At 46.0% G+C, this 27,510-nt stretch overlaps 2 protein-coding genes across 6 annotated transcripts in view; both read left to right on the top strand.

Annotated features, from left to right (window-relative positions):
- Nucleotides 1-27,510, top strand: part of LOC113891754 — a 619,131-nt gene that overhangs the window by 585,933 nt on the left and 5,688 nt on the right. For 4 of the 5 annotated variants that reach the window (XR_003510879.1, XM_027540236.1, XM_027540219.1 and 1 more), the window contains 3 exons: nucleotides 4,251-4,358; nucleotides 23,778-23,864; nucleotides 25,629-25,780. Coding sequence is in view for 3 of the 5 variants with exons in the window: in XM_027540236.1 (XP_027396037.1) it covers nucleotides 4,251-4,358; nucleotides 23,778-23,864; nucleotides 25,629-25,780 (347 nt within the window). In the remaining 2 variants the exon portion in view is untranslated. Of the gene's footprint in view, nucleotides 1-4,250; nucleotides 4,359-18,568; nucleotides 18,843-23,777; nucleotides 23,865-25,628; nucleotides 25,781-27,510 lie in introns of all 5 variants that reach the window. The other variant, XR_003510880.1, reaches the window with a different exon arrangement.
- On the top strand, nucleotides 952-2,886 carry SOX2 (SRY-box 2). Its single transcript, XM_027540211.1, has one exon. The coding sequence runs from the start codon at nucleotides 1,447-1,449 to the stop codon at nucleotides 2,407-2,409; it is 963 nt and encodes a 320-aa protein (XP_027396012.1). The 5' UTR covers nucleotides 952-1,446; the 3' UTR covers nucleotides 2,410-2,886.

Here is a 27,510-nt window from a genome sequence, read left to right as displayed (position 1 = left end):
TCCCCCACAGCCTGCACTTCTCAGGGCCCTTCGGTTGATCTTTTTCTTCCCCCAGCCCCCCTTTGGAACCCCGCTCCACTGAGATCCCTCCTTGGGGCGGGGGTGGGGTGGGGGCGGGGAGCTCAGGAGAATGGGGAGAGAGGACGAACGTCCCATTTTGCACGGACTGAGTGGAGGAAGATGGGTGGGAGCTGTGGCTAGGGTGAGGACCAAGCTGTGGTTTCCTGCCCCGCGGGCTGAGCTGGGCCGGGAAGAGGGTGGATTCGGCTGCTCACACAGGCCTGGTCTGACCTCAGCTCTGGAGGCAACCGCACAGTCGGAGCAGGATTTATTGGGGTGGGGGTGGGGGGCGGGGAACAGAGTACATTACGTGGAAGCAAGAAGGTTTTGAGGACAGAACTTCTTGTCGGGACAGTGTGAGAAGGGGGCGAGAGAGTGTCGGTGCCCTTGGAGCGAGCCGGGCGAGCGGAGAAGCCAGCTTAGGGAGAAGCGCTGGAGCGGCTGGAGTTGGGGGAAGTGTGCGGAGGAGCGGGAGAACAATGACACACCAACTCCAGCACGGCTGGTTTCCCGAAATATTAGTGGGACAGTCTCACTGAGCCACCTTCTCTGCCCTACCCCACCCCCCCACCTCAGCTTCTCGCGCCCCCCTCCTCATTTCAGCAGTCCGCACCAAAAGAGTAAATTCAAGATTAAGTTTAAAGAAGAAAATATCGTAGTCTTAGGGCTGTTTACCCACTTCCTCCGAAAAGGCGTGTGGTGTGACCTGTTGCTGCGAGAGGGGATACAAAGGTTTCTCAGTGGCTGGCAGGCAGGCTGTGGGAGCCGCCTCCCCCTCCCTCCCCCCCGCGCCTTCCTCCCCCCCGCCTCCCCCGCGCGGCTGGCGGCGCGGCAGGCCCCGCCCCCTTTCATGCAAAACCCGCCGGCAAGGCTGGGCTCGAGTGGAGGAGCCGCCGCGCGCTGATTGGTCGCTGGAAACCCATTTATTCCCTGACAGCCCCCGTCACATGGATGGTTGTCTATTAACTTGTTCAAAAAAGTATCAGGAGTTGTCAAGGCAGAGAAGAGAGTGTTTGCAAAAGGGGGAAAGTAGTTTGCTGCCTCTTTAAGACTAGGACTGAGAGAAAGAAGAAGAGAGAGAAAGAAAGGGAGAGAAGTTTGAGCCCCAGGCTTAAGCCTTTCCAAAAAATAATAATAACAATCATCGGCGGCGGCTGGATCGGCCAGAAGAGGAGGGAAGCGCTTTTTTGATCCTGATTCCAGTTTGCCTCTTTCTTTTCTTCCCCCAAATTATTCTTCGCCTGATTTTCCTCGCGGAGCCCTGCGCTCCCGACACCCCCGCCCGCCTCCCCTCCACCTCTCCCCCCCGCCCGCGGGCCCCCCAAAGTCCCGGCCGGGCCGAGGGTCGGCGGCCGCCGGCGGGCCGGGCCCGCGCACAGCGCCCGCATGTACAACATGATGGAGACGGAGCTGAAGCCGCCGGGCCCGCAGCAAACTTCGGGGGGCGGCGGCGGCGGCGGCGGCAACTCCACCGCGGCGGCGGCGGGCGGCAACCAGAAGAACAGCCCGGACCGAGTCAAGCGGCCCATGAACGCCTTCATGGTGTGGTCCCGCGGGCAGCGGCGCAAGATGGCCCAAGAGAACCCTAAGATGCACAATTCGGAGATCAGCAAGCGCTTGGGCGCCGAGTGGAAACTTTTGTCCGAGACGGAGAAGCGGCCGTTCATCGACGAGGCCAAGCGGCTGCGAGCGCTGCACATGAAGGAACACCCGGATTATAAATACCGGCCCCGGCGGAAAACCAAGACGCTCATGAAGAAGGATAAGTACACACTGCCGGGAGGGCTGCTCGCCCCGGGCGGCAACAGCATGGCGAGCGGGGTCGGGGTGGGCGCCGGCCTCGGCGCGGGCGTGAACCAGCGCATGGACAGCTACGCGCACATGAACGGCTGGAGCAACGGCAGCTACAGCATGATGCAGGACCAGCTGGGCTACCCGCAACACCCGGGCCTCAACGCGCACGGCGCCGCTCAGATGCAGCCCATGCACCGCTACGACGTGAGCGCCCTGCAGTACAACTCTATGACCAGCTCGCAGACCTACATGAACGGCTCGCCCACCTACAGCATGTCCTATTCTCAGCAGGGCACCCCTGGCATGGCGCTTGGCTCCATGGGCTCGGTGGTGAAGTCCGAGGCCAGCTCCAGCCCCCCCGTGGTTACCTCTTCTTCCCACTCCAGGGCGCCCTGCCAAGCCGGGGACCTCCGGGACATGATCAGCATGTACCTCCCCGGCGCCGAGGTGCCGGAGCCCGCCGCCCCCAGCAGACTTCACATGTCCCAGCACTACCAGAGCGGCCCGGTGCCCGGCACGGCCATTAACGGCACACTGCCCCTCTCGCACATGTGAGGGCCGGACGGTGAACTGGAGGGGGCGGGGGAGACATTTTCAAAGAAAAAGAGGGAAATGGAGGACAGCAAGAAACAGCATGGAGAAAAACCCGGTACGCTCAAAAAAAAAAAAAAAAAATCATCCACAGCAAATGACAGCTGCAAAAGAAAACGCCAATCCCATCCACACTCACGCAAAAACCGCGATGCCGGCAAGAAAACTTTTATGAGAGATCCTGGACTTCTTTCGGGGGGACTATTTTTGTACAGAGAAAACCTGGGGTGGGCAGGTGGGGAGGGCGAGGGAATGGACCTTGTATAGATCTGGAGGAAAGAAAACTACGCAAAACTTTTTAAAAGTTCTAGTGATACGGTAGGAGCTTTGCAGAAAGTTTGCAAAAGTCTTTACCAATAATATTTAGAGCTAGTCTCCAAGCGACGAAAAAAATGTTTTAATATTTGCAAGCAACTTTTGTACAGTATTTATCGAGATAAACATGGCAATCAAAATGTCCATTGTTTATAAGCTGAGAATTTGCCAATATTTTTCAAGGAGAGGCTTCTTGCTGAATTTTGATTCTGCAGCTGAAATTTAGGACAGTTGCAAACGTGCAAAGAAGAAAAGTAATCAGATTGGGCATTTTAATTGTTTAAAAATTGTACAAAAGGAAAAAATTAGAATAAGTACTGGCAAAACCATCTCCGTGGTCTCTAAAGGGGCAAAAGTTTTAGATTGTACTAAATTTTTTTAACTTAACTGTTAAAAGCAAAAATGGCCATGCAGGTTGACATCGTTGGTAATTTATAATAGCTTTTTTGTTTCCCAACTTTCCATTTTGTTCAGATGAAAAACCAACATGAAATTACTGTGTTTGAAATATTTTCTTATGGTTTGTAATATTTCTGTAAATTTATTGTGATATTTTAAGGTTTTCCCACTTTTAGTTTCCGTAGTTGTATTTTAAAGATTCGGCTCTGTATTATTGAATCAGTCTGCCGAGAATCCATGTATATATTTGAACTAATACCATCCTTATAACAGGTACATTTTCAACCTAAGTTTTTACTCCATTATGCACAGTTTGAGATAAATAAATTTTTGAAATATGGACACTGAAATTATGCTTGAGTCTTTCATTTATTTGGATAACATTGTGATTATAACCCAGCTCCTCGGGGAATATACTGTGCTCAGCCAAGAACGCAGAGTACCTAAAACCTTAGTATTCTAGTCCGGTAGCATGTGCTAATGTTAACAGCAACAAATAAATGGCTGGATGATTAATTGAATAAGTATTCTCGAAAAAATGGGAATGCTTATGTCATTTCCAAAATAGAAACTAGGGACATATATTGTAAACCCACCCCCTCCTTTTCTAAGCAGCATGAATAAGCATGATGGGGACTTAAACTGATTTATGCCACTTGTTGCCAGAAAGGAGTCAATTCTGAAAAATTTCATGTAGCTTAGCAGATGGGGTATTGAGCCAAATCAGAACCAGGTTGGCTGGTTTTGTTTTCGTTTTCTTCACAGCACAATGGCCCTTTGGAAACGTGGTTATAGGGGGAAATGATGCTTCTTGTATAGGAATAATTGCAAACTAGACAAGCAAAGTGCTCATCTGCTGGGTGGGTGTTTAGATTACTCTGGCCCTGCTATTGTCTGAGAAGAAACAAGTGGTTTGCTTCTTTGTTCCATCACTTCATAAACTTTCTTCTCTACATTTTCCTGTTTAGGGACAAGGGAAAGCAGAGAGCGGCTTGCAAAAACTCCCCGACTTATCACAGCTATTTATTATTATTATTTATTTTCTTTTTTCCTCTCTCTCCCTCCACGAATTCCATTTCTTAAATTGACAGCGTGGGTCCAAGCCTGTAGCCCCAAATCGGATAATCTCTGCAGCTGATAACAAGCAAAAGAGAAGCCAGGCAACAGCCATATTAAAGAAGAAAACAATCAACTCTGAGGTAGATATTTTACTTTGTCCGGTCTAATCACATTTAGAGATGATTGTGCTTTTGATCTGTTAACCATGTTTTACTAGAGTAGTAGAGAAGTAGGGGGAGGGGAAAGGGGGTGGAGAAACAAGATTGGATTTGTTGTTTTCTTTTGCCCTAGGAAAGGTAAAGAAAGACTGTAGTTATCCTCAGTGGGAGCGGAAAAGTTAGGGAATCGCCACGGTCTTTGAATTAGCGATGTTTCAGCTTCGCAGCGAACCCGCGCGCTTTGGCGCAGAGAATCTGTAAGACCGACTCGGGGACTTTTATTTTATTCACTACTTAAGTCGTTCATCTTCCCCTACCGAAGGGGACCAGGAACCTAGAGTCCTGCCTTAGGAGCGTGGGTTTCCTTCCTACAATTTCAAGGGCTTGTTGTGTGAACTTGCCACAACTTTGGAGAAGTTGGAATCCAGCTGCGCCTTTCACCCTTGAGTAAAGTATCGGCTGCAGCCACTAAATTAGTTCATCCCGTTGGTTTGCATCTTCTCGTTTTCCAAGAAAGTATTTCTCTCTCGTGGTGTTGTTATATTAGTTCTGGGCTCAGCTGAGGATATCCTCATATTTTCTCTTTTTATTTCATATGGATTGCTTTATGTGTTGGTTTTTTATTTTATTCCCTTTTTTCATCCTCATTTTTAGGGTAATATTGTACTGAGAAAGACAATTATTATGCCAGTTCCCAATTCTAAGTGAGGCATTTCCCCCCCTAATTAATGCAGAGACTCTAAAAGAATTTCCCCTGGCCTGGCCAGCCATTGTAATGCATATACAGATTATTCACGTGGTAATGAGCACATTCGCCAGTTCTTGCTCACACATACGAATAAAAGAAACTTTGAATAAAGATCCAAATGATCTTGCTGGGGGGTGGGTAGAATATTCCCGGAATTTGAGCCAATCAACTATATAGAGTGTATATATTTAAAAAAAAAAAAAGATATATTAGAAATATGTATTGGGGTTTGGAGTAATTGCACTGCACTAACCTGTTTAAAAAGCCCCACAGGATCAGACTGAAAAAGAAAAAAACTTATTGGCAAAATGCTCAGATTCAAATATTTTGCAAGAGTGATATTGTGGGAAGTTGAACTAGTTTTGAATGACTGTTACTGTCTACTGAAAGGAGAGTACTTGCGTTCTCCCTCCTAACCCTCCATATGTCCTAACCAATGAATGGAAAAACATTTTGTTTGCAAATATAAATGCTTTTGATAAACCGCGTTTGAGGAAAATGATGCATATTTCATCACTCATTGGATTGGGTTAAACGGTTCCCCAAGATGTGTAGTTTCATGGCTAGATCGATACTGAACATATGATATTTTAATTATAACATGATTTCCAAGAAGGGGGTAAACCCATAAGCTTGCCTAGAGATGATTATCTCCCAGTGCTAAAGTTGTTGAGTGTTCAGTTCCTTCCTTGGGATATTATCCTGCTCACTAAAACTATTCAACTTGCAGTGAAAGAGGTGAATTTAATGTTTTGCTAACCTTATACACAGGATAGAAATGGGCAGAAGGATGAGATTATTTGTTCCCTCTGCAGTTTTTTTCTCTCCCTGCATCCCCTCCCATACTTTAAATAAAGAGTGTTAAAATATTTTGCTGAGCTGTAGTAGATTAGCAAGGTTTCTTGCCAGTGCTGGGAAGCGGGTATTACAGATGGTCCCAGGGGAAAATGGCTCACATTAACCACTAAATGAATATTTGACAAGGGCTCATTCGGAGGTATTATTACTATAAACGTGTCCCTACTGGACTTTTCAAGGGTCAAAGAGCAACGCTTCAATTAATTATTTAGTCTGCTAGTAGATTTGGTTGTAATAGCTGTACTTATTTCTAGAACCGACACATTCTTATAGTAGGAAATCTCAGGAGAATCTTCTCCATCAGCAGTGCCTTGAATTGAAATACACACAGAGCCCTGGCATTCTAAAGCTGACTTTTTCATAAAATCTTTTCCTGGATTGGGAGTATGTGTATGTGTATTAAGGGGGAGGGGGGTTATAGTCTCTTTTTCTATTTTATTTACTGGTTTTAGGTTTCAAAGGAAGAAAACAAGAACATAATAAGTTGTCTTATTTCTGCATCATGTCTGGCATAGTCTTTCAGGGCCTTGCAATTTGGAGAGAGAGGGGAGGAGATTTATTTATAACCTTTGCCTTTTCTAAGTGGAGATGTCACAGAATTTCAGAAACTCAAGCAGGCTCTGAATTTAGAAAGGATACAGATTCCCATTTGCCAGTAAAATTCAGGTTTTAAAATGGAAGATTCTGTAGATTGAGTACTGAGTTCTAGTAGTCTCACAGTAAATTAGGGTACAAGATAATCCCTCCTCCTGTCTCTACCTATTGGGTATGAACCTTTCCAGGTGTAGTGGGGGGGTGAATGTTCCATTTCTGCCCTGTCATAAGTTCCTCTGAGACCCCAGGTAAAATGGGAAGAGAATGATTTTGAGAGTAAGATTCTTTGACAATAATATAAGGTGAATGAATAAGAGATAAGCTGCAAGGGGTGGGGGAACAGGGAATGGGATGCAGTAATTACAAACCCAATTCATTCAGCTTTTCAGAACTTTTGTTGTGGGCGCTCCATTGATGGGTTTTGAGCTGCCACTTTTCTCACATTATAAAGAACTGATCAGCACCTCAGGAGGACAAGAAATACCGTTTAACTGCATAGTGATGGGGTCTTCATTTAGAACCCTTACAAGAAGAAAATTAAACAGTGCCTTTGTGTGCACAAGGTTTACTTTTCAACTGCTAACAGTTTATAGCTAAATGCCCTGAGATTGAAGTTTGATTGTGGTTTGATTGCCTGATATCTGGCATTGTTAATTAATTTATTTGTTGTAATTAAAAGATTTTAAAATATCCTTCCCCCCTGCTTTTATTTCTTGCTTTTGGAGGATTTTGCAAAACGGGTTCTTATATTTTGCTTTGTGGAAGGAATTGCCTTTGCCATGAGCTTTAGCAGAGGCCTGAATTAACATTTTCCTGAACTTCCTTTCCACCCCCCGACCCCCCCCCCCCCCCCCCAATATTGCCTTAAAATAATTTGCATCTCACTGTTTTTTATACTGCCTTTCCTTGCTCTCAGAGCAAAGGCTGTTTTCAGGACAACTACAAGTGAGATTGGGGGTAGGGTTGATTGATTTATTTTCGTTGCTTTTTTTTTTTTTTGACCGAATTTGGAAGATGGCTGGATGGATTTCCTTAGGGACCTCCTCGATGAGGTGAATCCCTTTAAGACAGGAGAAGAGGGAGAAACTCTTGACCTTTACTATGAAAATATGGATTAAAGTCCAAAGGGACACGGCTTCCAGAGTTCTAGAGTAAGCAAATGTGGAAAGAGCTTTCCAGAGATAAGGAAATAGCCCAAACCAGAGAACTGGTTTAGTGTCTTTCATAGTTATTTTCTATTTAAAAACTTTCCTGGAAATATGACCTCTAATATCACCCAGAGAGACGTTGTAACATCACTCCCTTCTGACGATGCTGTCCAGTTTTACAATTTTTGTTTTCAATTTTTTGTTTTGCTTATGTGGCCTTTAGGAAATTATAGATTTGACTTTCTTATTTTAACTAAGAGACTTCTCTTTGGGAGCGTGGGCTCCTAAGACAAGGCCAAGATTTCCCATGGTGGACAGCTCTCTTTCTGTATGCGGGTTCAAGGGATTTTATTTTATATCTTGGTGTAACGGTAGTATTTCTTATTCCTTGAGCGGTGCACTTAGTTTCTGTTAAAAGCAAATAGGACGTCCTCTCTTTTCAGGACGCAAAGATATTTGTTACTTTTGGGATTTTGGACTTGAGAGGCTTGCTCTACTTTGCAAAGAAGTGCCAGGTGATGTAAAAGCTCCCAGGAGTCACTCGTTTCATTACCCTCGTCTGCCTTTATGTACAGATGAAATGTGCAGTATTAGTAAAGATTTCAGCGCTTTGAACTATCTTCTCCCTCCCTCCCCGTGCTTCTGTGCGGGGCGCGACTCAGGGCTATGAGCGCGCGGGCCTCCCACCGTCTGCCCCAGGGAGCGCGCCGCGCCCAGCGCTGGGAGCGGATGCGCCGGCAGATGGAAGCTGAGGCGGCCAAGCGCTGGGCCGGGGCCCTGACGTCACCGCGGCCGTAACCACGGCCTCCATCGGGCTCCCTGAGAAGGTGCTGCGTGGGGCTCGAGTTCTCTCCGCGCGGACCCTGCCCAAACTGCCCGATTTCCTCTCTAGGCCCTGGGCCGTGCCCGCGTCAGGCAAGTTTGCAGTCTCCCGAGGTGCTGAGAGCTCTCGCCCCTCCAGAGTGCTCTAGCTCCTGTACCCCAGCCCTCTCCACGTTGACATCGTGACGCCAAAGACAGCTCTAGACTCTAGACTTCCCAAATCAGAGGCTCACTGACTCAAGTTCTGCCTTCCTTTTGCCTCTTAACCCAGACCCTTATTTTTAAGGGGTTGTTTGTCCTTGTTTGGCGCCGAGGCTCAGCATGAGTTATCTTGATCTTAGTCCTTCCCAGTGCCAGAGGTTGCGGATAGACATGGCTGTGGGATGCTACAGGAGCTATGTGGGCTCCCGGGAATATTGCTCCCCCTCTAGGATCAGAGTAGGTGGGGATGGGAGGATGCAGATCTCTCTTTCCCGTTTATAAAATAGGGATAATATATAGTTACCCCGCAGAAGATGAGTAGAAAGTCACTGACGCTGAACAGGATTAATAGCTATTACTTTTCTTACTGCCCAATGGTAATAGGGAAGGTGATAGGGAAGTCAAAAGAGTCTCATTTGGACTCCGAGTTCAATATCGACATTTGGGTTCCTCCTCTGCTTGCTGGTCTTTGGCCATGAAATTAGCCTTGTTCGGACCACCCTGCTCCCTTTTCCAGTGCCCTTCCTGGCTTTAGGGTTCGCCTAGGAAGTTATCCTCCAAACTTGCCACCCCTGGGCATCTTTCTGAAGGGAGGGATACAGATATTCCTGGCAGGAGCCGCCCCCACCCATAAAAGGCAGAAAAAATAATTACTGTATTAAAAGGAGCAGCAAATTCTTCCCAAGGGTTCTTATCGCTGGCGGCCAGACCAGTAACAGGACTGCGCCCCCACCCCCACCTCGTGACGTCAGGGTCTGCAGGGCCTCCGGGATGAGATGATTCGTTTGAGCGTCCCAGAAAGGACCATCCGAACACTTGCAGGACGAGGCCAGGGGAGCTGGCCCTCTTCCCCAGCACCCAGCTCCAGCTTTTGAAGTCTCCGCCTCAACACAACCAAACACAGCGATAGCAAGAGTCTTCACTACACATACAGTTAGCCACAGGACAACCATCTCCATCACCTTGGCACTCTATATATTTATATATTTATCCATTTACATATATGTAAAGAACAATATAGTTTTTTGATTTGCTAACTAGAGTTTGTTGTGAAGTCTGAATGAGTTGATTTTGATTTACATGTGTTTTGAGATGATCAAAAAATTACACTAAACACCTTTACAAAGTACACCACATCCTTATTTTATTTGGTGCTGCAGAAGTTTCACTGGTGGTTGGAGAACTGGACTCCCAAAAGTTTTCCGATTCTGATATGGAGAGGTGATTAGGACAGTTGCTTCTGGCTTGCCATTGCTATGCCATTTCGATTTTCTCTTTCCTTCTCCATCCCTAATAATTTGTGTAGCTTGTAATAATCTTTTTTTAGAATCAAAAAAGTATTGCTGAGAGAACTCCTTGGAACAGTGATTTAAACTGTAGATAAGAATGACATTTGGTCTGTGCACTCCATATGAAATGGATAAAATTATGTGTTAGGTGAAACACCTCTGCATTTCTCAAGTTTTATTTACGACCCAATGTAATTCATCGAATGCCCTTGCAACAGGAAGGATTGCAGGGCCTTATATTGGCTAGACTAATGATTTGCTGAGAATGAGCCAATATTTCACATACAGTCAGTTTAGTATCAACTTACATCCAGGTTGATTTGACTATCACATGTAACTCAATTCTAGGTTATTGCATAATATTACAGTTTAATCAGTCTGAAATACTAACTGGCAAAGTTGTGTTTCCTTCTGCTCAAAGTCCTCTTCCCTTTCTTTGTTTCCCCCCTTACTCCTACCTCCAAGGAAAATCTCATAAACTCAAGTTTGCCTTGTGAGAGTTTGTTTACTCCAACTTCTGTTAAACTAGACTAACACTCTCTCATCAGCTTTCTAAACACTCTCTCATCAGTTTTATAAAATGGTGTAAAAACATCTTGGAGTCTAAGATGGCAAAATAAACCTGAGCATATGGGAGGAAGACTTTATTGTTAGAAAATTGATTTAAATGTTTAACTCACACTTCAGCCTGGTTGCCTCCCTTACTACCCTCTCTCACTTTGCTCACTGCCCACCCTTGGCTCTTGGGTACCTCACCTCTATTAGCAAGTTGGTTCACCAGCATAAATTATGAATGCATTTCCAGTCACCGTTCTGTAAGATAAATCAGGGGCTTTTCTCTTTTGCAAATTTCTACTTTCGTTCCCATTAAAACTTCTCCATGAGCCATGCTGCAGTGTCTTTTTGCAAACTTACTATGCCGGTGTAAAATATGGAGGTATGTTTTCAATAGGAAAAATCAGGTAATCTTTTCTCAAGAAGGCTTACACGTTAAGGATACAAAATATTTCATGGTTAGTTGTGTGAGCTTCCAAATTAGCTGCATATAAAGTATTTTAAGATTTTTTTGGCTGTCACTGGCTGGCAATACTCATTTTGTGTGTGTGTGTTGGTTTGAAAAGCAGGAAGAAATGTAATGAATTGAGTGCTGTCAGAGATGTCTTCTGTTTGAACAATCTGCGATGGGCTGAATGGCAGAGACTCCCTCATCCAGTGCAGGTGCAGTAGAGCTGGGGAAGGGGGAGAGGGGGGGCTCCCTCTGTTCAGTCAAAAAGCACCATTCTCCACAATAGACCACACACTGACAGCCAGCGTGACATCAACTCACACTTTCATACTTTTCCCCCCATCCATAGTTCTGAGTTCACAAAGTGGCCATACAGTAGCCTTGGTTAGGTTCCTTTAATGAACATTTTTGTGGCTCCATGACCAACATTGAAATCTGCTGAGCCCTGGGAGGAACAAATAGATTTTTAATCGAGAGTTCCAAATCAAAACGTATAGCCATAGGTTTTTAAAGTTAAGCTGGTCTCTCCACTCTCTCCCAATACCCATGCCCACAACAGCCACCCCCGCCCCTCCGCCCCCAGATGATCTGAAAACTCTGAGTTAAAAGTTCTTCTAAGATTCACTAGGTTCCAAGACGCTGTTTTCTGATGTCTGGAGAGAGAGACCAAACAGGAAGGGAGAGAAGGCACGAATTTGGGGTGTTTATTTAAATTTAAAAGAACCTCTAGTATTTTATTATGCTTCGTAAGAGGGTTAATCCTGCAAATGAACGGACATTAATCTGGTGGAGTGGAGTCTGTCCCCTTTTGAATTGGTTTTACTGGGAGATAGAGAAGGGGGTTAGGAAAGGCAGCAACTGTTCCAAAACTCTCGACAAAGATGCGACCACCCTTTGGCTGCCCCGCAGCTGAAGGGCCGGACCTTCTGAAGATTTCATTTTTACATTTGTTTAAACTCAGGCCTCGGTGCCTCAAGTTTTAAATGGAATTATTCAAGGAGGGTTCGCTACTAAAGAAATTCTTCTCGTCCATCCCTTCTTGCCACCACCCCCACGCGGTTCCTACTCTTCTCCGCCCCCAACCTCTACCCCCCCACCCGCCCCGCACTGCTTAATCTGGGATCCGAGCGTTTGGTGGAAAGAGGGAGGGGCAAGAAAAGGACTGTGCGGACCAGGAAGGTTCCCCCAGCGCCGCCGCCGCGCGGGGCCAGATTCCATGGCCCTGCCACTGGCTGATTTCCCTCTGTGCCCGGACTTGCTGAAGCATCGCGCAGAGGAAAATTGCTCCCCTGTTTGCTTATTTAAAAACCATGTAACCGTATACATTTTTAATCGCGGCAACAAAAATATCAACTTTCTAGCCCTTGGAGCAAAACCTTTATCATTCGCCTGAACATTGTTCAGTGGGGTGGGGGCGGGAATAGGCAGACCTCCCAGGGCCGAAGTCACAGCCTTACCCAACACTCGCCTACGGCGTGGAGGCAAGGAGTCGGGAGTCCGAGGATTTGGTGAGCAGGGTAAATAAGGACCAAGTTCTATAAGAACCTCAAGTAACACAGAAGACATGTATCTTACCATCTCCGTGGCGCCCTTTGCTTGGGACTGCAACGAGTTGCCGATGACCTGCGATAAGTATGCCTACGGCGCCTACTAAAGTCTGGGCCTCGGAGGAGAGGCGTCTCCCTCCCCTAGCCCCGCTGCCCGCCACCACTTGATAACTGCCGCGTCTTCCGGCAGGTACACACCCACAATTAATCTTTCTTATTAAAGCCTCCATTCTGTACCCAAGGGGCGACTCAAACCTATTTAGATTTCCTTGGTTGGCTGCACAAATTTAAGTGGGCAAAGAGTTATAAACCTAATAACAGAGGGCGAGAGAGAGTGATTTGAGTAGAGAAGACGCAAAGATCCACTAGGAGTGTGAGGATGCTGCGGGCCTTGCCCGCCCCAGGCCCCCGCCTCCGGTTGCACTCTAGGCTCTGGGAAAGACAGCAAACCTCCCGCGCACACACGGCGCGCAACCTCCGTACACACACCTTCATCGCTCACAGGTACACTTGCCCTGAGATTGCCTCTTCCGGATTTCTTATAAACCCCTCCCAGAAAGGAGGACATTTTCAGAGCATCCCAAACCAGGGAACTCCCAGAGAACCAGGGAAGGTCTGCACTGTTTGGGATTAATTGAGAATAATTAACACTGGAGACCGTTAATCACCACTTTGCTGCTCTCTCCCTCCTTTCGGGTCTGCGGCGACTGCCTCTATCGCTCCGGCTGCAGGCGCGGGTGGGTTCGCTGGTGAAAGTGAAGACGTCGCGGTAGCTGTCACCCAGTTCGGCTGTACTTTTTTAAACGCTCGCATATTGTTTGATTACTAATTCGAGTTAATATGATCTTTATGGCAACATAACAGTGGATAATTGGCCTTTTTTTCTGAACAACAATGTAAATCACAATCGCTTTATTATTTAATAACGTCAAACGCTTCGTTGGATTGGCCCCGACCGAGAAGACCTTTTCTTTCTAGACAGTGTTGTGGAGGAAGAACAATGAAGATCTAATTGTGGAGATTTCATAAGTTGGCTCCCGTAAATGAACAGCTTAGATATGGAAGTTCCAGCAGATGTGGGCACTACTCGCCATAGATACTCTACCCCCACCCCACCCCCAATGTACTCAGCCCAAACACTCTATTGGAGGTTTTTTGTGGTGGTGGTGGTCCTCAGATCCTAGCAACCACCCAAATCTTCCAGTAGCAATTAGAGCTTTTATCGGGCTTGCTCTTCAGCCCTTTATGTTGCCGATTTAGCATTAAGGCATTGAGTCCACATACCAAATTAGCTCAACTCCCCAAGAGCCACAACCACTAATGGCGCCCCTTCGGTTATTTTGGTTGTTGGACACGGAGAGCACGGACTCGGGGCTTTTAAAAAGTCTTATTTTGTTTTGATTTGATTTTTAAAACGGATTCACCAACGCAGTGTCTTGGAATATACTTTTTCAAGTAGAGTTTTACAAGAGGCACGAGTCATTATTTTGCTAATGCCTGCAAGAGCAGATGAAAGCCAGAGACCCCTCAAATGCAGATGGCAACGCTTGGAAGGATGGGCCCTCGTGGCCCGAATGAGAGATGAGTCACATTTGCCCCCAAAGCCCCAATTCTAACGGTTCTCTGTCGCGGCTCTTGCAAGACTCAGGAGGACCGCTGTCTCTGGGGGTCTTAAGACTTTGGAGTTTTTTGCAAATAGGGAACCCTCACCATTTGCAATTCGGGTCAAGGAGAGAGACTCCGAGTCTACAGCAGGTTTTGGTTTTTTGCGTGTGCCCGCCTCTCCATTTTATTTAACTTCTACTGCCCGTCGGGAGGAAGAACAATTCGCCCCCCTCCTGCCCACCCGCCTCGCTTCTAAGATAAACAAGAGGTGCGAAATGCTTCGCCCGCACACGCGCCCTCGGGGCCCCTCTCCCCTTTCCCCCGGCGTACCGACTGTGCAGCTGTCCTCCGCCCAGACCTGAGTGGAGACACCCCACCCTTTTCTTCCCACCCGCATTTTAAAACCGTCACATCGACGGTTCTAGAATCATTTTCACATTTTCGGCCCCTCTTCCAATTTTTTCCGGTCCACTCTCCCCCTTTCTGAGAACCGAAAAAGTGACAAAGGAAAGAGTTGAGAAAGTGAGAGAAGGCCATGGATTTTTCAAAAGTTATTCCCCCACCCCACCCCGCCCTGTTAAAAGTATATTTTACCACAAGGAGTGCATTAGGAAACTTTCCCTAACAGGACTTGGGCGCAGTGTTATTCTTCTCCAGGGGCCCGCTGGCCTCCCCGCCCCCGCTGGACAATGCCCGCTTTGAGGCTCGGTGGCCTGCAGGCAGCGGGAGACGAGGGGACTGGGCGGCCTTCCTCCAAGGGGCCCGCAGTTGGGGGAGCGCCGGGCAGGGAACAGGGCCGGGGAGGCGGGCCGCGCAGAAAGAAAAACCATAAAAACACAAGTTTCCTCCCCCACCCCACCCCACCCCCCCAAACTCCCCAGCCTTCCACAGAAGTCGGCTTTGAGGACGTGGGGGAAGGGCGGCTGGGGAGGGGGATGTAAGAGGTTTTGCATTTTGTTTCTTTCTTATTCTGCCCCCACCCCCTCCCAAACATTTTATTTCGACACAGAATTGTGCAGCCTAGCGTTTCCAACCCCCTGGCCTTCACTCTTGGGGACCTGGTCTCTGGTTAATATCTCAACCCGGGTCTTTAACGCTCGAATCGACCCGACGCCCAAGCCTGGACCCAGCCTTTCTCAACGCCGACTCCCCCCTCCCCCCTTCCACCTCAAGCCTCCCCTCTCGGGGTGCCGGGCCACAAGGGAAGCCCCCATGACCATGTACTCTGGGATACTACTTTCTAGTTTGGGGTCTTTTTTCTCCCAAAGAGAACACCACCACACTCCCCTCTATGCAGCATCAGGGCAGGACCGCTGAGATCAGCAGAAGCCCTTTAAGGGTTACCATATTGGTGCAAGCGTTTGTCTGATGTTTTAAAAGTTATACCAAACGGGGCGCCAAGGCCACGTGCTGTGCCTTCGAAACGCCGCCGCGGGCCCTGGCTTTCAGAGCCGGGGACGCCTGGCTGGCGCGGAGCGGGCGCAGAAGCCCCGCGAGGGCGTTAGGGGCCCGCGCTGCGCCGTAGTTCTGGCCGCAGCGCTGAGTGAAGCGCATTATCTGGAGCGTGTTTGATCTGGGACTGCGTAGTCAGCTTCTGCTTTATTTGTTTGTTTGTAATCTCATATTTAGCAAGCCGGGACGGTGGCAGCAAGGGAGAAAAGGAAGGGATGGAGGAGGGGGCTTCGCAGTAACCACACCCCTTCCTAATGAGTTAATTTCCATATTTGCGCCTCCCGTGTCTAGCGCCCTCTTTTTCGCGACGCTACCGTGCTGTTGCGTCTTGCGCAGCGCAGACGCCTCCTCTCAGGGTTGAAATGAAAAAGCTCGCGGTGGGAGCAGAAAATTGGTCTATTGATACATTCGCTCCGAGTCTTGGTTCATTTTTTGGCATCACCGGCAACCGGTTATTCCCCACGCCCCAAATGGTGCGCACACGGATTGCAGAGCTCGCAGACAGCCAGGCAGGCAGCAGACAGAAACCGACCTTCCTGCTTTTTCCCGTGCTCCAACTGTCCGACCCCCACGTCCCTTTCTTTTTACCCAACTCTAGAATTTTTTTTTTTCTCTCTCTCTCTACCTCAAGGTGATGGCAAGAGAGGGCAGGGTCGCAAAGAAAGGGAGGATATAATTCCAAACGAATGAATCAAAAGTGAAAGTTTCAAAGTAGATACCCGGTCCTGATCGAGAAACATAATGTTATCTTTCACTCAAGAGAGTGTGCTGGCCCGAGTCGTGTGTATGTCAGAGAGGAAAGGAGAGAAACTGAGGTTTTGAGATTTGTCTCTTCTCTGAGTCGTTTAAAAGTTGTGGCAAAGATAGTGAAGTTTTGGAAGACCCTCAGTCGAAAACTCGAGGCAGGTTTCAGGCGCTTCTCACCTGGTTTCCTATACATTTTTGTGGCAAGCCTGCTCAGGAAATTGGAGAAACAGACTTTTACAATGTGCTCACACACACCCCCCCTTACCCGCACCGCATCACCCTCCTTACTTTGCCGCGCGCTAACTAGGGTGTGGGCTCGGGTTTGAGCTCCAAAATAGCGTGGTTGTCAATTGCGAGTTGTAGCAATATCAAAGTGAACTGTCCCAAGTAACTCTTGTCTAGAAACTGGGAAGAAGCTTAAGCAGCTCGCTTTAATGATGATTTGTAGCTCGGCGAGGGGCACGGACAGCAAACACCCCGCAGGTGTGTGCCGTAACACCACCATCCGGACTTGAATGTAGATTACTCTGGCGATCGTTTGATCGGCCCTTTGAAACCCTTCACAATTGCCTGTGACGAACGGCCAGTCTCAGTTTTTCTCGGAATAATGCCTTGAGGGTAAGTCCTTCGGGCTTTTAAAGAGCTCCAGTATTTTTTTTTTAAGAAGAAAAAAAAAAAAGAAAAACGTTCGATTTTGGTTTAGACGTTGTCAACTTTGAGTCGCTAACAGGCATCACTCAAGCTATTCAATACTTAATGGCCGTTACCTTTGCTGCTTTTATATGTATACTATATATATATATATATATCATATATATGTTAACGAAGTCATTAATTTTGTTACAAACTGCCCTGCCTGTTTACAGATGTTCGTGTGGGTGTTTATTATAGACATGCATTATTATTATTAATGGCATTGTTAATCTTGTCTTAGTATGTTCTCTGTATTCTCTCTGAGTTATATCTCTTTGAGCAAGTGGGAGTTTAGCTTAAACATTAAAGCTTTCCAAAAGTAAAACTGTAGTTTAACCTGCCACCAACACCTTCACACCATCCCCCATCACCAAAATGAAAAAGGTAGTGCCTGTTCAGCCTTTAATATTTACTTTGAGTGTTTATATAAGGGGAGGAAAATGAACTTTTGTCTGAAACGTGCAACAAGCGGCACTTTGATTCCATAAAATAAATGTCAACAGTTGCAAGAGCTTATCAAACTAGGGTAGGGGGTGGAGGGTGGGAGTTGCAGTTGAATTAAAGGCCCATTCCTGCCATTTCAGACTACAAAGGGTTACACATAAATAAGTGCCACATTTGCCTATTGCAAAAGTTTTCTCGGTGCTTTCTAAGTCTCAACAGGGGAGGAGGAAAGCTGTCGTTTATTATCAGCTCTGGGCAGGAGCAGACCCCAGTACCATGAGGCTCTTAGCTTTGGCCGGCAGAAGAGGGGTAGCCTTTCAACAGCAGCCCCCTTTGTTCTCCCGATCTCTTTCCCAATTTCAAGCTTCACTTGCACATCCCAAGTTTGTGTGTTAATGACGCTATTACCATCTGGCTCGCCCTACTTTCCAAAAGATATAAATCTCCTAGCTCCATTGCCCACATTATCATTTAAGTGCCACCATAGCCAGAAGAAAAAGATGCTTTCAAGACTCCAGATTCTCTTGCACGGACTACCCCTGGCATGACTCTTCCACGATATTTATAGACTATACATTGGGTGCGAGAGAGCTCCCTGAGAGCCCTGATTTCTCAAAAGCTGTCCCTCCAAGCCAAGGAAGACATGCTACTGGGTGAAAGGATTTCAAATAAATTTCCCCTTAATATATTTTTGGTTTGTTTATAGCAAGCAGATCGTTTGCCCCAGCATAGTTTTATGTGCCTGTGTCTCCCTTTCTCCTGGTTCAGGTTTGTAAAAAGTTGAGGTACAACTCCTAGACATTCAAGATGTGCCACTCTTCAAACCCTATTTTGAGTGGGAGAATAGACTGACCTCTTTATGGGAGTGGGGGCAGGGGTGAAGGGAGGAAAAAAGTCCTGTGAGGCAACTTTTGGGAGCTGGGACAACTGCATCCACTCTCTTAAACCCTCACTTTTATAGTGCCTTCGTAGATGTGTAGATGTTGTGGGATGTGCCCACTTCTAGCTGTAGATTTAGATCCAGCTCTTTTTTCCCAGGTAATCAGTGATTTGCGTGTTTTGAGAGCAAAAGCTGAGAAACTACTACAAAAAGAGTTGGGCTGGCTTGCGAGTGACTCCACAATGACTTCATTTATCTGGCCAGGTCTGAGTGACCACAGCAGAGCAGAGTCTGCCTCCAAGCACACGGAGTTTAGACTCAGGCCACTAGCTGATTTGAACAGCTCATTTCCCTGAGAGCTTCTCCTGTCTGTGGCCCTAGATGACCACATCCAGGGTCATCTCTCTCCTTCCCAATGCCATCTTCACGGAGGTGAGTTCCACTAAGATCAGCCAACCCCAAAGGTGGGAAGTGGGATTGGAAAGGTGAACTTCTCAGGTTCCTAAGAAAAGCTTTTAAAATCATCAGGATTTGAGCAGACCCCTCTCTCTGGCTCTTAAAAAAAATCTTGTCAGACAGAGAAAGAAGAAATTACATTCTTCTGGAGGGATGAAAAAACTCACCTGAATATATTCCTATTACTTTGAACTGAGCACAGAAGATACCCAAAACAGTGATTAATTTATATCACACCCTTGTCTCTGTTTGCATGCAAAACCCACTTTTTTTTTCCAGTTCACTTTCCTGCTTCCCCCCCCCAAACTCAAAAAAGATCTTGTTTAGAAATGTGTATCCCTATTTTTTCCTTTTGAGAATATTATCAAGTTGATATGAACAAATTGCAGAGGATATACCATTTAAGTAAGATGCACTTTTAATCACTGATCATTAAAATGGTTATGTTAAATATACTCAATTACATGCATGACTTAACTCTAACAGTACTTTCTATTCTCCCAGCTGCTCACGTATTCCTTAACGATAGTCTGCGGTAGAAACTTGATTATGCTGAATTCATACATTTCGATGGATTTCATCAGCCTAATTAATGCTTCAGTGTGGTCCTGGGGTCTGAATGAACCCTTTACTATGTTTGAGGTTAAAGGCAGTATTGGAATGTAGTTGGTTTTTCTTTTTTCAAAGTACTCATGAAGTACTTTGGAATTCCACTAAGAAAGGTAGGTAGCAGTTGTTAAACAGAAAGACAGCAAAACAAGGACACCCATCCTGATGACAGAAGAGAGACAAGGCTACTCTCTCATCCTTCCTTCCATATCAGTGTTTCTGGATTTGATAGACAATCTCCAAATATTTAGTAAACAGGAAATTACCACCTGCCCCCTTGTACCTTAAAACTATGCTAAAAAGGAAAAGTTGAACATAGAGTTATACTGCTGCTAAGTCGCTTCAGTTGTGTCCGAGTCTGTGCGACCCCATAGACGGCAGCCCACCAGGCTCTGCCGTCCCCGGGAGTCTCCAGGCAAGAACACTGGAGTGGGTTGCCATTTCCTTCTCCAATACATGAAAGTGAAAAGTGAAAGTGAAGTTGCTCAGTCGTGTCCGACTCTTGGCGACCCCATGGACTGCAGCCTACCAGGCTCCTCCATCCATGGGATTTTCCAGGCAAGAGTACTGGAGTGGGGTGCCATTGCCTGGTGGCTAAATAAATTACCTTTAATTCATCAAGACTGTCCCTACTCCCCACCCTTCTCCCTGCTCCCATAACTTCTGGATGACTTTCCCCTCCATTTCAACTTTCACGTTTCCCAAGGAAGCACTTAAGGCCAGCATTCATGAGAAACTCCAGTCACCCCCCATGTGGGTAACTGCATTCAGCCTTTTCAGGTGTAAATTAACATCTGAATACATCTCAACCTTGCTGACCCTTGCCACCACCGCAGCCATCCGGGCCTCAGCAGAGTCTCAGCTAATCTACAAGGCCACAATTGGCAGGGCAGACTGAGGTCAGGTTTCCCAAACCCCGCCCCCAACAAAAGGACCGAACAGTGCTCGTATTGCTTGTGAGAGCAGGACCGGTATCTGCCCATGTCCAGTGAGACACCTGCGGAAGAATATCATTTAAGACATTTTTTTGGTGGTCAAGGAAAGAAGTGTATGGAAAGAGGAAGGTAAAAAAAGATGGAGGCATCTGTAAGAAATGTCCCAACCAGGGCAGCTGACACTTGAAACTTTTACTTCACTTTGAGTTCCTCAGGACAAACGGTTCAGGTCAGAAGAACCTCCCTCCAGCAGGGGATCCACTGACTCAGATCCTAGTGGCCACAGGGCAACCTCATACCTCAACACCAATCTAATGGAAGAGGAAGGATTTGAGATCTATAACCAAATTACCACTTGGAACTTTGTGCTTGTTATGCTAATATAATGACTTCTGTAGTAAGAGTATATTTTTCAGAGTTGAAAATGAGCTTTTTAGAATGCTTTGTGTAATGACTGACATTAGACAGAAGAGACAAATGTGCCAGCTATGGTGGCACAATACTCCTGGCACACACCCTGAACCATTTTAACAGATAAGTGGAGACCCAGATAGTGTGTTTGTAAAATTGAGCTTAGAGTGAGTTCAGGGAACTGCCTGAGAAAACAGATGCAGCCAGAGTACTGCAACGGTGAAGATGCTCTTCAACCCCCGCCTTTTCTCTCAGACCTAGTTGAGTAGCACCATGCATCACTCAGTCCCTTGGGGTGGATGCCTGGGTAGGAAAAGAGAAGTATTTCATAAATAGATCTGTTACCTCCAGCTCATGATTTGTGTGCTCTTAAATTTAGATTGTAGACAGTAAAGGAAAGAAATATTTTCTGTGTGGTGGTGGGGGTGGAGGGGGTGTGTATGAAATTATAGAGACAAAAATGAACAACTTAAAAATTTCAGAGCCATAGATACACTGATGTTGTCCAGTACATCTGTATCCAGTGTGTCATATCTGTGCACTGTGTGATTAAAGAATTCAGGCAAATTCTCAAATTTGTGATACTGACCTCATGTGATTTATGTCTCAAGAATCAAGGACAAGATGATTTAATGCACCACATTTCTAAATAGTCTGGGATGGGATCAGTCATTTCTCATAATCGTGAGTAAGATAAATTGACACACTGAGCAAGAATCCAAGAAGAGATCTTGTTTCATCAGTTACCTGAATGTCCTTGATCAGAACTCAGTTACTCCCAGCCTAGTTATTTTGTGCCTATTTCTTCCCCGCTCCCCGCCCTTCTCTGGCCTTGCCCCCACTTACCCGTGGCAGTTACTTCGGAAATAAGGGACTTGGTTGCTGGATGGATTTTCATCCCGTCTGCATGTCACAGGTTCCAAATGTCAACTTGCAGCTATGGAGAAGCCTGTGAACTATGATAATGGATAAACTCTACTGTGTTAACAGTCCTGTTTGGGGCTGGAACAAGTTTGCCAAGACATAGTCTGAATGAGTTGGGGGTTTCTGAGAACTTGTAAAATGAAGCCAATTTGAAATTTTGGCACTGAATGCTGAGCTTTTTATAATAGCCCACGTTGTCCCATTTTCTTCTAGAGTTGAATAGGAGCAAAATACCTGGCTTGATGCAGTGGTTCTCTGATGACAAATGAACTAATTAGAGGTGGTGTTTCTTAGTTTACTGCAAAGATCTTAGCCGTGGTAGATGTGGGAAATGCAGATTCCAATAGCTTTAGTTTTAGAAAAGACAAATTTTATGCCTTCATGCTTTGAATTTATAAACTGAATTTGTCTAACCTAGCTTGCTACTGTCTGATCTAGTACTTTGCTTTGTAGAAGTGGGTCTAGGTAGGCTAAGTGTAGCTGTACTATTTAATACATCATTTCATTGACAGAGCAAATCTATGAATGAAATTACCTTTCACCTTTGGTGTGTAAAGGATTCCAAGTACAGAATGGTATGCAAATAGTATGTCAAGGTCATGAGGCTTTTTAGCAAGGTTCTTGTGAGATAAATTAACCTTTTAATCACATAATTTAATCTATTGAGTGGCGTAGATTCCACAGTAGGTCCACCCAGTACCACTTTAAAAACACTGCCAGTGGTGAAAGAAGTCATTGAGTTGAAAGTACTTTATCTAAGATAAAAGAGGAGAAAATATAGATAAAGATTACATCTTCTTCATGTTCTTATATGATATGGCAGCATTTGTACATGGCAGATTGTAGAGAGAAAGCCAAAAATGCAACTAGAGACAGCAACTTTGAGGCAGAAAAAGAGAGATTATGGGTTCCTGCTACTTATGATCAGATGCCATTCAGTTACTTTTGAGCCGAAAGATTTATATACTGCAGAAATCCTGATCACATTGATGGAATGATGTAGGACTTCAAAGGATGGGTGTTGAAGTTGTTGAACATTTAGTTTCAGATTTCGACTCCAAAATCCACATCTGAATTGCTCATTGGCTCAGGGAGGAAAATGCCTGATTTAAAATTCTCTCATAAACTCTATGAGAGCCGACAAACTTAGATGAGGTTAGAAATAGCTTTGAATCCCAGATCCCAATGTTTTTATACTACTGGATAACAGAAGAAAAAAAGGAGCACCTGGTCTCTAACCAGGAGAGAAGCCTATTTGAAATATCTCAGCAGGTCCATCCATAGCCAATCATAGAGACCATGACATTTAAACCGTCTAGGTAGTTCTGGTCTCATGTCATCCAAACAGCATATTTTTCAAACTCACAAATGCCAGATCGTGTTATTTCTGTGGCAAGGAATTGCTTAGGATCTGTGACAGCTGAGTTTTTCCTATCGATTATGTGACAATGCAGTTCATTTATACAGCTCAAGGAAATGGGAAACGCCTTCAGTTTAACAAGACCCTAAATTCAAATACTGTGTGGTATTTACTTGCAGAAATCAGAATTCAACTTGGAGAAAGTGGAACAGTGGCTTCAACTGTGAACTCAAACTTTAATAGCTAAATCAGCCACCTAGGTGGGCTGTGATTGATAATGGAAACTGAAGCCTTAAGTTTACAGATAAATCACATAAGAAATCATATCTTACATAGAGAATTCATGTTTAGATCGATGTGTATGTTTGAAGTTACTCTTAAATTTGAAACACAAGTGAATCCAAAATGTAAAAAACAAATCAAAGGGCACTCTAGTGAATCTGGCGTGTGTGTGTGTGTGTGTGTGTGTGTGTGTGTGTGGGTGGGGGGTGGGAGAACGTGTGACGATGTGTGTGGGTGGGTGGAGGCACTAACTTGCAAACACTTTGAAAGAGCTTTTTCAGATTTATCTTAAATTCTGAAACGATTTAACGTGCACACCTTCCAATGCATCCACAGGTAAAAATATTATTTCTCTTGAACCTCAATTCCTAATCATTTTCTCTGTCGCAGGATACAGACAGGCATGCAGAAGTAACTAGACGTCCAACACATGCCAAAGTCTTGCGGGCCCAGGATTTCAAACAAAAGAAAACTCGGGTAACGTGACTGTAAATCAAGGGCGCTTGAGACCATAGACACGCGCGCCCAAAAGGGTTAATCGGCGGAGAGGGTGGAGAGAGGCTCCTCCTGCGGTCTGTGTTGATTCAGACTGCTGAAAGAGAACCAGAGCTCCAGCGGGCGAGTGGGAGCCCGGCGGTCCTGCACCGCGCGCGGTCCCCGGCTGAAGGGCTGGGGTGGCGCCGGGCTGGGGCAGGGCGCCACCTGGGAACCGCGGACCCGGCTGCGACCCGCGCGCCCCCTGCCCACCTCTTGGTGCGTCTGCTTTTTTATTGCCTGCAAGTCATCTTGCACGTTGAAGGCGCGATTATCGACAATTTGTCAGCCCCAATTTGTCGCTGGCAATAACTTTTGGTGACGTTTCACTCGCAGGCATTTGAGTTTGGGGATGAGAAAGCTGGTGGTGGGAGGGCATTGTCGTGTGTGCTGCCTCTCATTTCGACGTGGCCCCGGGCAGGCAGAAGAAGGGAAATGAGGGTTAATGTGACCACAGTCACTCCAGCATACAAGTCATGGGGATCCAGGAGAGAAAACTGGTTCCTTCTCCTACAGAGCTCTCCCCTTTCCCCCAGGTCCCTCACAAAATGGCCTCATCTCTCTCTCTCTCTCTCTCTCTCTCTCTCTCACACACACACACACACACACATACATGCACACACAATGTGTGTTCTTGGGCCTACAAGTCATTTCAGCAACCTGGGACTGAGTGATAGCTGTTTATTTGTTTTGCTCACCTTTTCCTTGGCGTTTGTGGCTATGGATGTCTCTCCAACACTCAGAGCCAGGGCCCTCTCTCTAAACTTGACCCCTTCAATTCATGCCCCTCTTCTTGCCTCCTTCTGGGACTAGTGGGTGTGGTGCCCAAGAGGCTGGCCTTTCTCAAGGCGGGAGCAGCTGGGGCAGCTGCTTGGGAGCAGCTGCCGGTGCCTCACCCCTCTTTTCTCAGTCTTTACAATTCAATTTCAAAATTTCTGTCTTCAACAATTTCCTAAGGAGCCTTTGAAGGATGCCAAAAGAGTGAGCCCCTTTTCTAGTGGTCCTGTCTCAGCAGAAGGAAGGCACTGGCCAAGTTGCCTTAGCTAGCACTCCCCAACCTTTTTGCCACCACGGACCGACTTCCGTGAAAGACAACTTTTCCATGGACCTGGTCGGTTGGGGTTGGTGGGGGTGGGGATGTTTCAGGATGATTCAAACACATTTATCGTGCACATTATTTCTATTATTATTACATCAGCTCCACCTCAAATCATCAGGCATTTAATTAGATTCTAGAGGTTGGGGACCCCTGCCCTAGACTTCGGAGAAAGCAATGGCACCCCACTCCAGTACTCTTGACTGGAAAATCCCATGGGCAGAGGAGCCCGGTAGGCTGCAGTCCATGGGGTCTCGAAGAATCGGACACGACTGAGTGACTTCACTTTCCCTTTTCACTTTCATGCATTGGAGAAGGAAATGGCAACCCACTCCAGTGTTCTTGCCTAGAGAATCCCAGGGACGGGGGAGCCTGGTGGGCTGCCATCTATGGGGTCCCACAGAGTTGGACACAACTGAATCGACTTAGCAGTAGCAGCAGCCCTAGACTATGCCCTTCTAGGAGCAGTGCAGTGGATTGTTATAGGAAAGGAGGCTGGTGTTTGGGAAGACAGTTATGTGTGATTAAGAGGTGAAGGCAATGGGTCATGTAGTCCTTAAATGCCGTCTAGAATTTCAAAGAAGTGCTATATCCTTTCCATGATGTTTTAGACAGGAGTGCTCTGCCCACCTGGACTGAGGGAACAGCCCTGGCAAAGTCTCAAGACAGGTCAAGAAACTGGGGAAGACAATCAGCTCTTGCATCGTCCACATTGTTTCTGGAGCACAGCCTGGCTGATCCTGGGGCTAGAGCTCAGAACCAGGTGGGAAGTTCTCACTCTTTAATCTCACAATTCCCCACTGACTTTCTTGGCTGGCTTCTCATCCTTGATTCCAAAAAGAAAAAAATGTGTGTATATAGAAAAGTTTCCTTCTGCAAAGGAGTTTCCCTTAACAGCTCTTTCTCCTTTGGGTGAAGTCTACTTCTGGGAAAAGGGGAGACGACTGAAGTGTTTTTGAGAAACAGAACGATAGATAGACTCACACACATAACTGTAGGATAGGTAGCTGAACTTCATCAGGAGCCTTGACTAGCCAAGCAAACACTCTTCTGACCCTCAACCTCAGAGTTGTTTTTCATTCCCGTCCCCCAACCACCACCACCTCCAAAACTTTAACAAGTAATTAGTACCCCAAATTCCTCCCTTAACCAACACCCATTAGAATCTATGGAAAAGATATAGCATTTCTTTGAAATTCTAGATGGCAGTTAAGGGACTACCTGACTCTTGCTGCCTTCACCTCTTAATCACACATACCTATCTTCCTAAACCGGAGAAGGCAATGGCACCCCACTCCAGTACTCTTGCCTGGAAAATCCCATGGAGGGAGGAGCCTGGTGGGCTGTCCATGAGGTCGCTAAGAGTCAGACACGACTGAGCGACTTCACTTTCACTTTTCACTTTCAATCATTGGAGAAGGAAATGGCAACCCACTCCAGTGTTCTTGCCTGGAGAATCCCAGGGACAGTGCAGCCTGGTGGGCTGCCATCTATGGGGTTGCACAGAGTCGGACTCGACTGAAGCGACTTAGCAGCAGCAGCAGCAGCATCTTCCTAAACACCAGCCTCTTTCCATATTAAAATCCCTCAGCATACCTAGTACTTTTCCTCCTCCCCTCAAATTCTTATCCTTTACTCTTTTTTCCCCTCTGGAGCCTTGAACCAGATTCTCAGGATTCAATCATGGTCTTCTCCCAAACACCATGACAAGTTAGAAGGGAACTTTGATGATTGCACTGAAAATACATGATATAGAAAATAAATGTTATAGTTGAATGCAGTTGACAAATGGCAGTTTGGGGTATGAGCAATGAATTCCATATTTTTCTAGGGGCTTCCTTTTACTTCATTTTTAAGATCCACTGATCCTAATAGAAACAAGTTAAAGCTAAAGCTAATTAGAGAAATATTAAAGAAAAACCACATTAAGCCCTTTCTACACTGGCAGCCATCAAATCTTACATAGCTCATGGTTATTTGGACAGACCTTCATACCACTGGAAACTTAGACTAACACCAAGAGCCCTTCTTCTCAGTATTTAATTATAAACCTGGCAGAGTGAAGACTCCATACTGATTAAAAGAAAATCAATCAGTGCCTGTTAGCCATAACAAATCAATAAAAACAATTAGCTGAAGAAATAATATTAACAGCCTACCCTTGTTATCTAAGTTCCTGAAAATTTTTAAGCTTCCTACAGCACACATTATTGTATTGTTTCCTACCTGATTTTATGGAATTAAAGTTGTTCCCTGGAAGTGTAACTTGAAGGAGTTTTACAATCATTTTATACCATGGTTCTAGAATAACTGTCACCAAGGCTCTGAATAGGTCTACAGGCATGGTGTTTTAACACCCTTTCTACCCAGTGAAGCGATCACACATTATAGTGGAGAATCCACTAAGCTAGAAGTGCGGAGCAGAATCTGAGTAAAGAGATAGGACCAGATGATCTCTTAAATCCCTCCCAGTCCCTGAATTCTGTAGTTCTA

Source organism: Bos indicus x Bos taurus, chromosome 1, assembly GCF_003369695.1.
Source record: "Bos indicus x Bos taurus breed Angus x Brahman F1 hybrid chromosome 1, Bos_hybrid_MaternalHap_v2.0, whole genome shotgun sequence".
NCBI lineage: Eukaryota > Metazoa > Chordata > Mammalia > Artiodactyla > Bovidae > Bos > Bos indicus x Bos taurus.
This window is presented reverse-complemented; position numbering and strand designations above follow the sequence as displayed.

What these genes read in the sequence shown, in the direction of transcription:
- SOX2 (XM_027540211.1), top strand. Translation starts at nt 1,447, where the DNA reads ATGTACAACATGATGGAGACGGAGCTGAAGCCGCCGGGCCCGCAGCAA.